The sequence below is a fragment of the Phocoena sinus genome, chromosome 10 (genome assembly GCF_008692025.1).
Source record: "Phocoena sinus isolate mPhoSin1 chromosome 10, mPhoSin1.pri, whole genome shotgun sequence".
NCBI lineage: Eukaryota > Metazoa > Chordata > Mammalia > Artiodactyla > Phocoenidae > Phocoena > Phocoena sinus.
Window position 1 is genome coordinate 20,789,819 of NC_045772.1, and position 18,764 is coordinate 20,808,582.

The 18,764-nt window shown below is 39.2% G+C and overlaps 1 protein-coding gene across 6 annotated transcripts in view; it reads right to left on the minus strand.

Moving 5' to 3' along the window:
- Positions 1 to 18,764, minus strand: part of ANO4 (anoctamin 4) — a 447,653-nt gene that overhangs the window by 71,910 nt on the left and 356,979 nt on the right. For all 6 annotated transcript variants that reach the window (XM_032647033.1, XM_032647032.1, XM_032647038.1 and 3 more), the window contains one exon: positions 4,612 to 4,694. In XM_032647033.1, the coding sequence (XP_032502924.1) occupies positions 4,612 to 4,694 (83 nt within the window). The remainder of the gene's footprint in view (positions 1 to 4,611; positions 4,695 to 18,764) is intronic.

Genomic DNA, 18,764 nt, shown 5'->3' on the forward strand with positions numbered 1-18,764 from the left:
TTTCAATTCTCATAGCGTTGTGGTCACAAAAGATGCTTGATATGATTTCAATTTTCTTAAATTTACTGAGGCTTCATTTGTGACCCAAGATGTTATCTATCCTGCAGAATGTTCTGTGTGCCCTTGAGAAGAAAGTGTAATCTGCTGTTTTTGGATGGAATGTCCTATAAATATCAATTAAATCTATCTGGTCTATTGTGTCATTTAAAGCTTGTGTTTCCTTATTTTCTGTTTCGATGATCTGTCCACCGGTGTAAGGGAGGTGTTAAAGTCCCCCTATTATTGTGTTACTGTCAATTTCCTCTTTTAGAGCTGTTAGCAGTTGCCTTATGTATTGAGGTGCTCCTATGTTGTGTGCATATATATTTATAATTGTTATATCTTCTTCTTGGATTGATCCCTTGATCATCATGTAGTGTTCTTCTTTGTCTTTTGTAATAGTCTTTATTTTAAAGTCTATTTTGTCTGATATGAGAATTGCTACTCCAGCTTTCTTTTGATTTTTGTTTGCATGGAATATCTTTTTCCATCACCTCACTTTCAGTCTGTATGTGTCCCTAGGTCTGAAGAGTGGGTCTCTTGTAGACAGCATATATATGGGTCCTGATTTTGTATCCATTCAGCAAGCCTGTGTCTTTTGGTGGGAGCACTTAATCCATTCACGTTTAAGGTAATTATCGATATGTCTGTCCCTATTACCATTTTCTTAATTGTTATGGGTTTGTTTTTGTAGGTCCTTTTCTTCTCTTGTGTTTCCCACTTAGAGAAGTTCCTTTAGCATTTGTTGTAGAGCTGGTTTGGTGGTGCTGAATCTCATAGCTTTTGCTTGTCTGTAAAGCTTTTGATTTCTCCATTGAATCTGAATGAGATCCTTGCTGGGTAGAGTAATCTTGGTTGTAGGTTCTTCCCTTTCATCACTTTAAATATATCATGCCACTCCCTTCTGGCTTGTAGAGTTTCTGCTGAGAAATCAGCTGTTAACCTTATGGGAGTTCCCTTGTATGTTATTTGTCGTTTTTCCCTTGCTGCTTTCAGTAATTTTTCTTTGTCTTTAATTTTTGTCAATTTGATTACTATGTGTCTCGGCATGTTTCTCCTTGGGTTTATCCTGCCTGGGACTCTGTGCACTTCCTGGACTTGGGTGGCTATTTCCTTTCCCATGTTAGGGAAATTTTCAACTATAATCTTTTCAAACATTTTCTTGGGTCCTTTCTCTTTCTCTTCTCCTTCTGGGACCCCTATAATGCAAATGTCGTTGCGTTTAATGTTGTCACAGAGGTCTCTTAGGCTGTCTTCATTTCTTTTCATTATTTTTTCTTTATTCTGTTCTGTGGCAGTGAATTCCACCATTCTGTCTTCCAGGTCACTTATCTGTTCTTCTGCCTCAGTTATTCTGCTATTGATTCCTTCTCGTGTATTTTTCATTTCAGTTATTGTATTGTTCATCTCTGTTTGTTCTTTAATTCTTCTAGGTCTTTGTTAAACATTTCTTGCATCTTCTCAATCTTTGCCTCCATTCTTTTTCTGAGGTCCTGGATCATCTTCACTGTCATTAACTGAATTCTTTTTCTGGAAGGTTTCCTATCTCCACTTCATTTAGTTGTTTTTCTGTGTTTTATCTTGTTCCTTCATCTGATACATAGCCCTCTGCCTTTTCATCTTGTCTACCTTTCTGTGAATGTGGTTTTTGTTCTACAGGCTGAAGGACTGTAGTTCTTCTTGCTTCTGCTGTCTGCCCTCTGGTGGCTGAGGGTATCTAAGAGGCTTGTGCAAGTTTTTTGATGGGAGGGACTTGAAATGTATTCTTAATTAGTATTGAAAACAAGGTAAATACCTTTCAAATCCAGCTAAAATCAAGGTTCCTCTAATTCTAAATCAAGCTGAGATTTCATTTCATTGAGTTGAGTCCCATCCAATGTGAAAAGTTTCTGACTAAAAGCAATTATGGGATTAGGAAAAGATAATCAGCACAACGGTATTTTGAAGTCATTCTGATTAATCAAGAACTTGTTCTACATGAGTGTCTTGGAAGAGGAGGGAAAATAAGCACAAACTCTGGTGCAGTGGAGACTGAGTTAGTCCAGGCAGAAACACTCAAGACTTAGATGAAGGTACTGACAGAAAGCAAAGAAGGAGCTGACAGAAGAGAGATTATGGAGGATGGGCAAAGTCTGGTAGTGGCCTCCCTGTGTAGGAGGAAGGGCAGCCCGTCTCCTGCTGCAGGATAAGCCCAGTGCTGACTTTACACAGTGGCAGGTAATGGGGAAGGTCAGGGGGAGATACAGTTATAAACAGCCTCTGCCTCCTTTATTTTAGGTAGTTACACTTTAGGATATAAACAGATCTAGAATATTCTGCTTCTTTGGGAAACTCAATTCATTAGGCTACAAGTGTCATCAAGGGTCACTGAGTTAATCATCCAGAAAATGAGGCCAGTCATGGAGCCAGACCTGTCATCCTGGGTATTACAGGCTGAATTGTGTCCCCACCCCACCCCCCAATTCATAAGTTGAAGTCCTAACCCTCAGTATCTCAGAATGTGTCTGTATTTGGAGACAGGGTCTCTACAGATGTAATTAAGTTAAAATGAGGTCATTAGAGTGGACCTTAATCCAACATGACTAGTTTCCTTATAGGAAGAGGAAATTTAGGCAGAGACATGCACAGAGAGAAGACAATGTGAAGATACAGGGAGTAGATGGCTATCTACAGCCCAAGGAGAGAGACTGGGAACAGACCCTTCCCTCACGGCCCTCAGAAGAAACCAGCCCTGCCAATACCTTGATCTCAGACTAGCCTCCAAACTGTGAGACAGTCAACTTCTTTTGCTTAAGCCACCCAGTCAGTGGCGCTTTGTTACGGTGGCCCTAGCAAAGTAACATGCTGGGTTACCCCTGAAGAAGGCATGCAGCATGTCTGGGCTCTTCTGTACAGCAAGCTGAGAACCACAGGCTAGAAGTAAGAGGCATTTCTACAATGAATCCCAAAGAGAAATAGAATTGCACATGGCCCCTGACGTGAGTTCCTGTACACAGGTGTGCTGAGTGAAAGCAGGGTTCAGCACTCCACACTTTTTAACAGGGCTGGGAGTTCAGAAGCTCTAGACTTCTGAAGGGATGTTTACCCTAAGGGTACTCACACTGTGGGCCTACCACAAGGGCCAACAGTGACTTTAGACTGGTTTAGTCAAAGTTATTTAATGCCCTACTTTATAGCTGAAAGGGGAAAATTTAGAAACATTTTTCTTTAGAAATGAAAACGAAGATGAAGTAATTTGTCTTAGATGACACAGCTGCTTAGTGGTGACTCGGCTTCCCAGGAAAGAGCATTTTCCATCCCACTCGAAAGCCACTCCCATAGACACGTGTAACAAAAACCAGAACAGCTCCATCCAGGAGGAAGTCTTGAATGCAGCCTGGCTGTGGCTGGTAGCCCCCAGAAGTCACCTGGGCAGTCTCTTCCAACTCAGAAAACCATTTTCTAGAGAATGCATGCTTATAAAAGCATGAGAGAGGCCTCATCACAAGAACAGGGATTGCTGAGAATCCCAGTATCATTTCTAGATTGAAAAACTACCCAAATGTGTTCATGGGTGTGAGGAGAAAAGGCAGCCATCCACGAGGCATGATTTGAAGGAAAAAACACTCCCCTCAAAATTATCTCCCCCACCAAGCCTATCCGAGGGCTAAAATTCTCAGTTATGTTTACAGAAGATTCCTTTTAACTTATAAAAATATATATCTGTGTCTCTTGGAAGGAAAACACCCATTGATACCCATTATCATATCATATATGACTAGTGTATTTGATTTACTGGCCCAGCAAGGCTCTGAGGAAATGGTACTCAGGAGAGGTAGGAGATAATGGATGAGAGGAAGGGAAGAGAAGTTCAGGCCGGGCACATGGTGACCAAACCCACCCATGGGTCCTCGAGACTTCTGACAGGAATGGGGCAAGGAGAGAGAGGATAAAGACCAGACACAGGTTAGGAAAGGGCATGGTGTATTGGCCTAGAAGGGGATAAAGGGAGAGTGACATGCTGAGAAAGTGAAGTCTGTGGGACTGAGTTTACCTCTCCTGGATGGTTTTATCTAGAGCTGGTCCTGCTTTTAGCCACATCCACCAAAGAGGCTGTTTGAGGAGTGGTTTCCCCTCAGTATTTATCACTTAGGGGAACACCACTGAGCCTGTGCACATCTGGGCACTGTCCAGGGTCCTGTAGAGTTCACAGAACCATTTCCTTGGAGTACTTAGGAGGTCTGCTTCCATGTGCCTACGACTGTGAAGCTAATATTCTCCTTCTGATAAAGTAAAGAGAATGGATAATATTTAAGGAAACTAAACAAATCTTACTACCAATTCTTCTGATGCCTCTACCTACAAGTGAAATGCTTTACTTAGTCATGGAATTTTACTCCACTAACAAAACAAAATGTTGTGTGCTTTTTTTTTTAATTCCTCTTGAAATTTCCTGTAAATACAGATATAAAAAATGCTTTATGAATCAACCTGACTTCCACCACAGGCCAGAGAGCGATGACTCAAGAGGGACTGTGTATTTCTTGGTTATCGTTTTTTTTAAAAAAGAAAATTGACGTAAATGATACAAACCTCCTCTTCTTCCCAGTCTATCAAATCCCAGTCATAAGCAATTACTGCTCTCCGTCTTTTCCAAAACTCCAGGAAAACTGTCGCTGGAACAGAGAAAGGCAGACATTTCAAATAAAACAATGCCTTTAACTGTGCCAATGGATAATGAAGCCATTGTAAAGAATGACAGTTTGTGTAAGCATTCTTGAATATCAGAATTTCTAGATAAACTTTATTTAATGAGGATCATTTTCTGAGAATTACTAAGTCTGTGTCAAACACAGTGAAAACTTAGAGATTTAAATTAAGCTGATTTGCAAGTCACAGCAGAGCAGACTTACTAGAATGACGAAGCTCCTGAGATGTAAGAATACAGAAAACTAGGTTACCAACATCATTTGAAAAGTGAGGGGCAGAAAAGGTAAAGCAGAGCTTAGCAGTTCACATGTATTTGATTGCCAGTGATCTCTTGTCCCCCAAATTCTTCTCAGGATAAATATCTGTGTAGACTGTATCTTCCTATTTTACTGAAGGAAGCTATTTTGTTGGAGGAAGCTGTCCTGTTGCTTCTCTTTTCTCCAAACCATCTCTTTATTGTCACATTGAAGGCAGAAGTGTGTAAATTCTGTTAAGAACCTTTCCCAACTTGTTGGCCTCCCTACCCAGGTAAAGCTGGGAGTGATCCTCATTTAGCCAAAGTAACTTTCTACTCAATTCAATTTAAAAATATCAACACAAATGAATTGTTGAGCATTATAAAATGATAGAGAGATCAAAAAATAATCAAGACACATTCCTGCTGCCTTGGAAGTCACAAGCCCAATGAGGGAACATATACACTCAGTTACTCACTCAGAGGATGACTGCAACTAAGGATATCACAGAAATACCCTAGGAGAGGTAATTGTTGACCATCTCTATTGGGCCTTGCTGTGTAGTCAGACTTCAAAAGGGAAAAATATGTCATATATTTGGAATCAGTTTCATGGGGTAAGGTAAACATCCAAATGTCCACTCCAAAGAGAGAGAACTACTTCCTTCTTTTCTACTCCCCCTTGCTCTCACACTACCTCCTTATTAGTGGTATTCGGACACAGAAGACATGTTTAAAAATAAGTAACTGGAAAGACAGTATAGGGTAATAGTTAAGAGCTCTCTGGCTTGTGACCTAGACATTCCTAGATTTGAAATCCAGTTCAGATACAAGCTGTGCTATCACTGACAAACGAATTCACTTTTCTAATTCTCAGTTTCCTGCTAAGCAAATGAGGGATGGCAGTATAATCCCTATCCGCAATGGCAAAATTCAAAATGCTCTAAAAATTGTTTCTTCCCCTAAGTTTGGCACAAATTCATCTTGTGGCAAGCTGTGACTTCGACTGAGGTGAGGCTACTCAAAGTCTTCATTTATCCCTCTTAGTGAGAGTATACATACGTTGAAAGCAGCCATATTAATGTATTTGAATATGGGGTACTTCCCAGACCTCATGGGGTATTATAGAATATATATGTACCACAGTGCCTCTCTAAAATCTGAAAAATTCAGAGTATAGTCGTTAATAAAGTCACGCCTAAAATAATCAAGTGCTTAATTCTAGAAGTGGGAAATGGAAACAAACATATGTCTTTGGAGGTTAATAAAAGTGCCGAACTATTTACAACAGCCAAGACATGGAAGCAATCTAAATGTCCATTGACAGAGGAGTAGATAAAGAAGATGTGTGGTACATATATATATATATATATATATATATATATATATATATATATATATACAATGGAATATTAGCCATAAAAAAGAATGAAATAATGCCATCTGCAGCAACATGAATGGACCTAGAGATTGTCATACTGAGTGACGTTAAGTCAGACAGAGAAAAGACAAATATCGTATGATATCACTTATACGTGGAATCTAAAAAAAATGTACAAATGAGCATATTTACAAAACTGAAACAGAGTCACAGCTGTAGAAAACAAACTTATGGTTACCAGGGGGAAAGCGGGGAGGGATAAATTGGGAGATTGGGATTGACATATACACACTACTATATATAAAACAAATAACTAATAAGGACCTACTGTATAGCACAGGGAACTTTATTCAATACTATGTAATGACCTATATGGGAGAAGAATCTAAAAAAGAATAGATATATGTATATGTATAACTGATTCACTTTGCTGTACACCTGAAACTAACACAACATTGTAAATCAACTATACTCCAGTTAAAAATGAAGAAAGAAAAGTGCCAAAAGCTGAGCAGCTATTTTCCACTGGAATCCTTGCCAGGAGTCTTATTGTGTCAGGGGTTCCCAAGACCACCTCCAGTCTTGATAATTCACTAGGAGGACTCATAGGACTCAACATATGGCTAAGATTTACTACAGTGAAAGGATATAAAGCAAAATAAGCAGAGGGAAAAGGCACATGGGGTGAAGCCTGGTGGAAACCAGGTGCAAGCTTCCAAGAGTTCTCTCCCAGTGGAGTCACACAGCATGTACTTAATTCCCCAGTAACGAGTTGTGGCAACACGTGAAATGTCGTCTAACAGGGAAGTTCATTAGAAACTCAGTGCCCAGGGTTTTTATCAGGGGCTGGTCATATAGATATCCTTTGCCTAGCACGTTCCAAAATTCCCAAGCCTCACAAAAAATCAGGTGGGTATTCAGCACAAACCATAATGTTGGAGCAAACCGTTTAAAATGTAAAACAAGTTACTCTTAGCAGTTAGGGTGGTAGAAACTCTCCTGAAATTTAAGTTCCCAGATGCCAGCCACGGGCCAGCCCTGTAAAGCAGGACTCTCTAAGGCAGGCCTGCTGTGTTAACTTCTTTTTGCACATTTGCCTTCTGCCTCACCAAATTATCTTGTCCTTGCATGGGATCCCTGAAACATCTCCTTGACTAGGTCCTCCAAACAAATGCCACTTTATTGATTTTCTCTCTTTGGTCTCCAGAGTCCCTCCTAGCCTTGAAGAGACAAGGCAGCCAAGCCTTGAATGTGTGGCTCTTCTCCGTAAGAAGAAAAGCTTTGGACCCCTTGGCCTCAGAAAGGCTTGCTCGGGGGTCATGCTGGGACGGCCTAAGGCCACAGGATACACATCCAGTCTGTCTTACAGGCTGTTGCTGCTCCCAACAAGCCCCACCGTCCCATCTGTGGTTCTCGTCTGTAGGAACTGATTTCCAAGACAAGCCAGTGGCTGTAAGAATTATTCCACCAGCTTCCTTCTCCCCAGCATGTGCTGAACCCTGCCTCAAGGACAAAGAAACTCGAAGCAGTAATTCCCTTCTTCGGCCAATAATCCTCTCCTCTCTTCCATTCTAGAACTTGGGAAGATGAGAAGAAGAAATGAATTGTTTGTGCAGCTGCCATTTTCTTGTGTCTTTGTGTGAAAATCCCCATTCATCTGAGGAGGAATCTGCTTCTATCTCTATGTTTGAACTAGGATGTAGTCAAACCAATATAGGTGATCTCTTCTCAAGGCAAAGCTCCAATCCCCCACCCTCGTAACTCCATGATTTAAGTCCTTTGTCTAAATACACAGCTCTGGGAGCCCATGTGCTTTGGGTGTGGTAAGTTATATGCTGCCTTATGTCATGAGCTCACACTTTCCTCTTTGTCTCCTTTGAAGCTGGCTTATGCTATATGTATATCTATCCATCTATCTATATATATATCTTTATATTATATCTTTCTTTTATACTGCCCAGTACTATGATTAAGTTTGATTAAAAGTATATTTCTTGATGTGGCACATATACACAATGGAATATTACTCAGCCTTAAAAAGAAATGAAATTGAGCTATTTGTAATGAGATGGATAGACCTAGAGTCTGTCATACAGAGTGAAGTAAGTCAGAAAGAAAAAGACAAATACCGTATGCTAACACATATATATGGAATTTAAGGGAAAAAAATGTCATGAAGAACCTAGGGGTAAGATAGGAATAAAGACGCAGACCTACTGGAGAACGGACTTGAGGATATGGGGAGGGGGAAGGGTGAGTTTTCACAGGGCGAGAGAGAGTCATGGACATATACACACTAACAAACGTAGTAAGGTAGATAGCTGGGGGGAAGCAGCCGCAAGGCACAGGGATATTAGCTCGGTGCTTTGTGACAGCCTGGAAGTGTGGGATGGGGAGAGTGGGAGGGAGGGAGACGCAAGAGGGAAGACATATGGGAACATATGTATATGTATAGCTGATTCACTTTGTTATAAAGCAGAAACTAACACACCATTGTAAAGCAATTATACCCCAATAAAGATGTTTTAAAAAAAAAAAAAAAAAAGTATATTTCTTTTGGAACTTCCCTGGTGGTCCAGTGGTTAAGACTTCGCCTTTCCAATGCAGGGGGTGTGGGTTCAATCCCTGGTCGGGGAGCTGAGATCCCACATGCCTCGGGGACAAAAAACCAAAACATAAAACAGAAGCAATGTTGTGACTAATTCAATAAAGACTTTAAAATTGGTCCACATCAAAAAAAATCTTTAAAAAATTTTTTTAAAGTATATTTCTTTTATATATTGATTCTCAAAAGACTGAACATTCTGAAGTGTTTTGTCAACATTTTCTAATATATGCAATTATTTCCACAAGAATTTGGCCCCCAAATTTCCTTTTTCTCAGCTACTTACTGCTAGCATTTTGAACTTCTTAGATTCCAATCTATCTTTCCATGCTGCTAATGATTTTTCTAAACCCCTATCTAACCAGGTCTCCGAGTGGGGGCTGGTCAATAAAGTCACATCACCCATAAAATAAAGCCCTGTTACCAGCCCAGGATACAAGGATCCTAAGGACACTGCTTGTGCCCAACTCTTCACCCTGTACTTCTACCTGATCTACCCACAAACAAGTTCACCTGAGATGTTAATGCCAATCCCAAACAACAATCCTCTCACAACAGTAGTTGACACATTAGGAAATTCTGAGACTTCTGTCAGTGCAGACAGGGTCGGGATTAGTGTTCAGGTAGGTTAGTGTTCAAATAGCAAGACACTCTTGGCTCCGAATCACACACAATTGAGAAGTTTGTCACATGCAGCCCATAAGGGACACAAAAGGAAGACATGACATACAGTGTTCTGCAGGCCACACTCTATTATCATTTTCTTAAATAGAATAATTATGGTTTGTGGCTGACTCCTATGCATTTACTGAACCCATTTATCATCTTTCTAAGCATAGTGCGATTATATCTCCCAGGTTTACTGCAGTTATATGTGGCCATGAGCCAAATTTTGGCCAATGAAAAGTAACTAGAAGTGATGTGCATCACTTTTGGGCTGAGGAATTAAGAAGTAGGTGTATCCTCCCTATGCTTCTTTCCTCCTTTTGCTAGATGAATGGAGAGAACTCTGAGGATCTAGAAGAGGATGGAAGGAATCTGAGTACTTGGATGACCAGGTAGAAGGCTATCTGACAACCAGGAACACCTGATTGGGTTTTAAGTTTGTGGGTTCCACTGAGCATCAAGGTTTTGCAGTTTGTATATTACGGCAGCTAACTTTACTCATCCTAACTGATATAGGGATTTTTCTGGAAAGTATAGCCATGATTAACATTCTGCAAATAGTTAGAAAAAAACCCATTGAATAACTATCTTTCATCATCTTCCTAAGGCATTTATAGAGAAATCTCCTCTTTCAGCTGCATATCTTAAGTTCCATGGTAGGGTTGAAATACTGTACCATTTATTTAGTTACTGTATAGTAAGTATGTATTACATCTCAGGTACTAATCTTTATTTTCTAAAAAGCTTGTAAAGTTTGGCATTATTTTCATTATTCTATGGATGAAATATCTGAGGTACAGAGAACTCACAAGGCTAGTAAAAAACAGAACTGAGATTTGAACCTGATTTGCCTCTTTTTTGGCTTAAAACAGTAGCAATTTATTTTTTCACAGTTCTGGAGCTTACAAGTCCAAAATCACGGTGTTAGCAGGGTTGGTTCCTACTGGAAGCTTTGAGGGAGAGTCTGTTCCATGCTTCTCCCCTAGCTTCTTGTGGTTTCCCACAATCCTTGGCATCCCTGGATTTGCAGAGGTACTGCTCCTCTACCTCTGTCTTCACATGGCATTCTCCCCTGTGAGTGTCTGTGTCTCTGTTTTCTCTTCTTATAAGGACACCAGTCATACTGGTAATCCAGTATGGCCTCCTCTTAACTTCGTTACATCTTCAAAGACCCTATTTCCAAATAAGGTCACTTTCACAGGTATCAGGAGTTAGAACCTCAACATATCCTTTTTGGGGGGACACAATGCAACCCACAACAGGGATGTTTGGGCTGTTACAAGGACTAGGGGCACAACTGGCATTTAGAGTAGGAGCCAGAGGTGCTAACTACATGACTCCTAGCTAGGAGGCCACACTCTAATCTGGGAGCTTTAACTTCTATTGAAATGGGAAAAGCCAAAAAGAGAGACAAAGGAAGACAAAGAAAGCCTACTCTCCCAACCACAGGAGCTGAAACTAGTTATAAATCAGAAGTGCTGTGCCCCAGGGTTATAGGTTCACTGTGGGAGCTTGACATTAGCTCTGTATCCTTCTCTCTGATCTATACTCTTCTTCTGGGAGGCCTGGAAAAGTCCACATTTATTCCCAAAGCTACTAGGGATACAATGCTGCCAATTTTTGCCCTCTGGTAACATAATAGGTATTGAGAGGCCTAATTTGATTCTTCACTTTAAAAATGTCTGCACTGGTAGTCCAGAGGAAAATTATGTTTAATCCCAGAAAACAATTTTAAAGGCATTTTTCTTATTTTTGAAAAGACAAGGAGCTTAAAGATCCTACAGTCTAACTTCTTTCCTTGAGAAAAGATTATGTTCCATTTGTTTGGAGAAAAAGAAGAATTGAGCTCTGGCCAGGAATAAAATGAGGAGTACCTATGAGTGAGTACTTATGATTTTAATTTCAGAATGATGACCTGCTGTCTGATGACTCAAAGCATTTTCAGAAACCTGGTCAAGATGATTCTCTTACTTCCTAGGAAAGCAGAATGACTTACTTCATACACACCTTCAGTCGTTTTTTTCCCAATGCTAATTTTAATTTTTAAAAGTAAAATTAATAATACTAACAGATGTCATCTTTTCAGTCCTTTATAACTTTCTGAGAATGTTCATTTGGAGGAAGAACAGAGGAATTTATTTTAAAGTCTATTTTGTCTGATATGAATATTGCTACTCCAGTTTTTTTTGATTTCCATTTGCATGGAATACCTTTCTCCATCCTCTCACTTTCAGTCTGTATGTGTTCCTAGACCTGAAGTGAGTCCCTCGTAGACAGCATATCTATGGGTCTTGTTTTTTGTACCCATTCAGCCAGTCTATGTCTTTTGGTTGGAGCATTTAATCTCCTAGACCTGAAGTGAGTCCCTCGTAGACAGCATATCTATGGGTCTTGTTTTTTGTATCCATTCAGCCAGTCTATGTCTTTTGGTTGGAGCATTTAATCCATTTACATTTAAGGTAATTATTGATATGTATGTTGCTATTGTTATTTTCTTAATTTTTTTTTATAGGTCTTTTTCTTCCCTTCCTCTTTTGTTCTCTGCTCTTGTGTTTCTTGCCTAGAGAAGTTCCTTTAGTGTTTGTTGTAAACTGGTTTGGTAGCGCTGAATTCGCTTAGCTTTTGCTTGTCTGGAAAGCTTTTGACTTTTCCACTGAATCTGAATGAGAGCCATGCTGGGTAGAGCAGAGGAGTTTAAATGATGTGCTTTTCAAGAACCTAGAAATAAGGGAATAAGTCACATCCTGAGAGCTTAACTTGTAAAGTCTTCACACAATGAGTGAGCTTAGTTAGAAGTCACAAACTCAAATGCTAAATGGGTCAGATCAGGACAAAACCTGGAAGAAGCCACACAATAGGGAGTGGTGGGGTTTGGGACAAATTGGGAAGTGTATGCACCATGTAAAGTGGTAGGTTTTTCTCAGTTCTCATTGATTCTGCTGTGGCAAGTTCTTCAAATTTTTCAAAAGGAACTATGAAAATGTATTTTCACATGGACTATCTCAATTTAAAAATGTTAACAGTTTATTCATATATTTTAAAAATTGGTGAAAACCAAACAGAATATTTTTATGGGTTGCTAATTTGCAACATTTGAGGTAGGCCATTGGAAGTAATAATGCAAATGAATATAAATGAGTGACTAGAGAGTTTGTGAAACACTCTAAAATGCCAAGATGAGGGTAATCTCAGGATCCAGGAAGGACAGGAATGTGACTCCATTTTAAGAAGCCGAAACTATTACTGGCATTGGGACCTCTTCTGGAGAAAGCCAGTGTGTCCAGATAGGGGAAAAACAAGGGTAGCTGAGGAAAAACAAGGGCCTAAGAACACAAATTTGGTAGTTTCATCTAATGTAGATATTAGAAAGGTATCCTGAACATGGTATAAGAATGATTAATCAAGCAGAAAAAAAATAGTTCTTGCTCCCCTCTTTTATTCATTTAACAATTATTAATTGCATTCTTTTGATGTTCTAGGGATTTTGCTAGCTGTACTGATTCCCATGCTCAAACAACATATGGTGATTCACTTGGTTTCCCAAGTTTCCTGACAGAGGAATAATGTGATGGTCATTATAAAATAATATTCACTACCATATACCTGTATTTTCACATACTAGCTTATGCACTGGTGTTTGCAGAGTTTAGAAGAGTCTGTATCCCCAGGTCAGATTAGCTCTGGGTATTCCAACAGTGTTTCTGAACTGGTAATGCCTAGGAGACACCACAGATCATGACAGTTTCTCCAGGGAACCACAATTCTCTGAGGCCTTGTCTGAGTGTATGCTTCCCTTCTATAAGAAGCCATTAAACTGCAGCAGGCTGAGGACTTTCGCTTCCACTTATGAGGATTAACTACTACAATATAAGAAACAGCTGTTATCAGCACTGGACAAGAGACAGTGCAAACCTGTGACACCGAGAGGAAAGAAATAAATGAGGTGGGCCCTAGGAGCATACCAACTCATTGCTTCTAGGCAGTTCCCAGGCTACAGTTCAGGCAGGGAGAACAAAAACAGAGCCTAGTGGTCTTACTGAGCTGGGGAGACAGAGATTGAGTAGGGAGGGTGAGTTAGCAATTATCTATGGGGCAGAATACCAGAAAGGAAGGAGCTATACTAAAAGAAAGCTGCAATATCAGCAACAAGGTCCCCTCTACTCTTGACATGCATGGGGTGAAACTACATGAGGCTGCTTGGTAGCTAAACAATCCTCAGAGTTCACAGAGGGCCAGAAGACGTTCACAATCCCACTAGTCAGAATGCAGAGTATTATAATACATAGGTATTATAAGAGGCCTAATACAGGTGATGCCTTAGTTGTGGACTATTGTAAGTCTCTGGACTTACAATAAACAAGCTAAACACAAGTTTCAAAAGGATCAAACAGGGCTGCAAGTTAGTTAACTGCATGCCTGAACAAAGTCCAGCACTAAAGAAACACAACAAAACCCAAAAACTCAACACTTTCCAGCACTGAATAAAAAATTACCAGGAGTGCAAATTAGCAGGAAAATAAAACCTATAACTAAGAGAAAATTCAATCAATCTCAGACTGACAGCCTAGAAATGATAGAGCAAGGATGACAAAACAACTACAGTGGGCCCTTGAACAATGTGGGGGTTAGGGGTGCCGACCCCCATGCAGTTGAAAGATTCACATATAACTTTATAGTAGGCCTTCCGTATCAGCAGTTCCACATCTGTGGATTCAACCAATTGCTGATCATATAGTACTGCAGTACATATTTATTGAAAAAAAATCTGCATATAAGTGGACCTGTGCAGCTCAAATCTGTGCTGTTCAAGAATCAACTGTATTATAAATATGCTTCATATGTCAAGAAGGTAGATAAAAACCTGAACACAATGGGGAAAGTGATAAAATATACAAAAAGATCCAATTGATTAAAATCTGAGATGAAAAATGCAAGATAGGAAAAGAAAAATACACTGGATAGGATTAACAGAAGATTAGCTTTTTCAGAAGAAAAATCAGTGAACCTGAAGACAAATCAACAGAAACAATATAAAAAGGAGCCTGGAGAACACAAAGACTAAAAAGACTGAAAAAGGGTAACCAAAGTATAAGTAACCTGTAGGACAATATTCAGTGGTCTAACATACATGTAATTGGAGTACTAGACAATATGATTCTGGAAAATTTTCTAAGAACATGCAAGACCTGTACATTGGAAATCACATAACATTGCTTAAAGAAATTAAATAAATGAAAAGCTAAATGACATTCATGGGTAGAAATACTTGATAGTAAATCTTCAGTATTCCCAAACTGATCTATTGATTCAACTAAATCACAATCAAATATCAGCATTTTTGGGGGGTAAAAATTGACAAGTTAATTCTAAAATTTATATGGAAATGCAGGCCAAACAATTTTTTAAAAGAGGAAGATTTCAAAGCTTACTATTATATATAATAATAATTATTATTATATTATAATATAATATAATATAATAATCAAGACAGTGTTATTACATAAAAGTACACATATAGATCAAACAGAAAAAAATTTCACATACAGACCTATACATGGCCAACTGATTTTCAACCAAAATATGCCAAGAAAATTCAAGGAAGAAAAGGATAATCTTTCAGCAAGTAGTACTGGAACAATTGGATATCCATATATGCAAAAAAAATGGATCTGACCCTTACCTTACACTATATACAAAAATCAACTTGAAATAACTCATGGACCTAAATATATGATCTAAAACTACAAGCTCTCTAGAAGAAAATCTTAGGGACCTTGAGTTTGGCAAAGATTTCTTAAAAAAACAAAAATCACAGAATAAAAGAAAAAATTAAATTGGAATGTATCAAAAGTAAAAACTCTTGCCTTTTACTTTATTTATTTTTCATTTTAAACTTTTATTTATTTATTGGCCATGCCACAATTCATGTGGGATCTTAGTTCCCCAACTAGGGATCAAACCTGTGCCCCCTGCAGTCGGAAGCATGAAGTCCTACCCACGGGACTGCCAGTGGATTCCAAGCACTTGCTTTTTATTTTTATTCTTATTTTTTATTTTATTTTTTAACACGTTTATTGGAGTATAATTGCTTTACAATGGTGTGTTAGTTTCTGCTTTATAACAAAGTGAGTCAGTTATACATATACATATGTTCCCATATCTCTGCCCTCTTGCATCTCCCTCCCTCCCACCCTCCCTATCCCTCCCCTCTAGGTGGTCACAAAGCACCGAGCTGATCTCCCTGCAAGCACTTGCTTTTTAAAAGATACCATTAAGAACATATAAAAATGAAAGCCACGAACTGGGAAAAATATTTGCAAACATATGTATGCTAAAGGACTTCTACTCAGATTATATAAATAACTCTTTTAACTTAAAAATAAGAAGACAAGCAACCCAATAACAAATGGGCATTTGAACAAACACTTCACTAAAGATGTGCAGATTGCAAACAAGCTCACGGAAAGATGTTCAACATCACTAGTCATCAGAGAAATGCAAATTAAAACCACAATGGGATAACACTATGTACCCTAAAATTATAAAGACTAATAATTCCAGGTGTTTGTGAGGATGTGGAACACCCGGAGCTCTCATATAATGCTATTGGGAAAGCACAACGGCACAGCTACTTCAGAAAACAATTTTTTATAAAGTTAGACATTCCCTTATTCTATGATCCACCAATGCCACTCCTAATTATTTTCCCAGGAGAAACAGATACAAAGACTTTTATGCAAATGTGCAAAAAAATTTTATAATAGCCGTTAAGTCTCAGCTGTATTCATAATAGCTAAAAACTGGATTGAATCCAAATGTTTATCAACATTTGGGTAAACAAATGGATAAAATGAATAAACAAATGTTGGTATATTTCAGGCAATGGAATACTATTCTGTACTATAAAGAACAAAGTACCAACATATGCAACAATATAAATGAATCTCAACAGCTTTAATCTTAGTGGAAGAAGCCAGAAACAAAATGCTAAATACTGAAAGACTCTATGTGTATGCAATTCTAGAACAGAGTAAACTATAGTGATAGAAAGCAGGTTTGAGGTTGCCAAGGGGCTGACTTCAGAGGCTTGAAGAAACTTTCTGGAGAATGAAAATGTTCTATGTCGTCATTACAGTGACGGTTACATGACTATATACATTTGACATAATGTCAAAATGTACACTTAAAATCACTGGATTTTATTTTATGTGAATTATACCTAACTAAAACTGATAAAAATGTCCTATAATCCTATCACCCAGAGGACACCACCATTAATATAATATAAAATACCTTTGTTTAGCTCACAGGAAACATTTTGACCAGGCCCAACTGTGAATGGCTGCAAGTAAGAAGAAATTAACACATCCCCTCCAGAGTCTGTCCAGAACTAGGAAATATCTACAATGACTTATAGCCTTTTTTATTCTTCCTCCTCACCTCCCCTCTCTTTGTTCTACAAAAGAAACTAGCATTGAAATCCAGGCAAGATAGTTCTTTGGGACACCAGTCCACCATCTTATCAGTCTTCTGGCTTTTTGAATAAAGTCACTATTCTTTGCCCCAGTATATCGTCTCTCGATTTATTGGCCTGTCATGCAGTGAGCAGTAGGACTTTGGACTCGGTGACGCTTCTACGCCTGAAATCACACTTTATTTGTATACTTTGTATCCTATATTAAAAAGAGTTAAATATAGCTTTGTGTTACATTATTATATGCTTGGAAAGACGATTTTTAATGGCTACTTATAATTTCCTTAACCATTCTATTGTTGGATATTTAGGTTATTTCCAATTTTTGTCTGTCACAACTACAGCAAGGAAAAGATATTTATGTATATGTTTATATATGTTTAGAATATATTTGTTTTTTAAAAAATTTATTTATCTTTACCTATTTGTGACTGTGTTGGGTCTTTGTTGCTGTGCACGGGCTTTCTCTAGTTGCAGTGAGCGGGGCCTACTCTTCGTTGCAGTGCGTGGGCGTCTCATTGTGGTGGCTTCTCTTGTTGCAGAGCATGGGCTCTAGGCATGCGGGCTTCAGTAGTTGTGGCACGTGGGCTCAGTAGTTGTGGCTCGTAGGCTCTAGAGCACAGGCTCAGTAGTTGTGGTGCACGGGCTTAGTTGCTCCGTGGCATGTGGGATCTTCCCTGACCAGGGCTCAAACCCATGTCCCCTGCATTGGCAGGCAGATTCTTAACCACTGAGCCACGAGGGAATCCCAATATATCTTTTTTTATTCTGTAATTAAGATTTTCCCTGACACCCAATTCTGCATGATGTTTTAACTGAGCACTGGAGCAGCCTTCTTCGTGGCTACCTGCTACCTATTGGTCCCCACTTTCACCCCTCCCCACACTGTTGCCACAGTTGCTTCCCAAACACAACTGAGGATGTCACTCCCCAGTTTACAACTTCAGCTGGCTTTCTGCTGCCTACAGGGTGAAGCCATGGTTCTCTGTTGTGGTACAGATGTTGTGTGATAAACAGAACTCAGGCTTCAACATATACTCTGTTATGGCTGAATTGTGTCCCCCCTGCAAAAAAATATGTTGATGTCCTAAGCTCCAACCTCAGAATGTCACCTTATTTGGAAATAAAATCACTGCAGATTAACTAGTTGAGTTCATACTGGAGTAAGGTGGGCCCTTAATCTAATATGATTAATGTCCTTATATAAGAAGACTGCCATGTGAAGACAACACAGACACGGGGAGAATGCAGGTGAAGATGGGGGGCAGAGATTGGAGCCATGTTCTCTCCAAGCCAAGGAATGCCAAGGTTCGCTGGCCAGCACAAGAATCTAAGAGAGACACATGGGACAGATTCCCACACAGGGTCTCCCAAAGGAACCAACACTGTTGACACCCTGATTTCGGACATCTAGTCTCCAGAACTGTGAAAGGATAACTTTCTAGGGTTTTAAGCCACCCAGTTTGTGGTATATTGTTACAGCACCCCCTAGGAAACCAGGACACATTCTATGTCCCTAGCACATGTAATGTCTAAGCATTCCTTTTCAGAGTTTTGCTCACACTGTTCTCAGCTCAGAATGTTATTCGTACCTCCCCCAACTCCATTTATTTGCCTGGCAAATTTAAGACTTGGTGCCAATATCTATTCTTGGGTAAAAGCTTTTCTGCTTTTC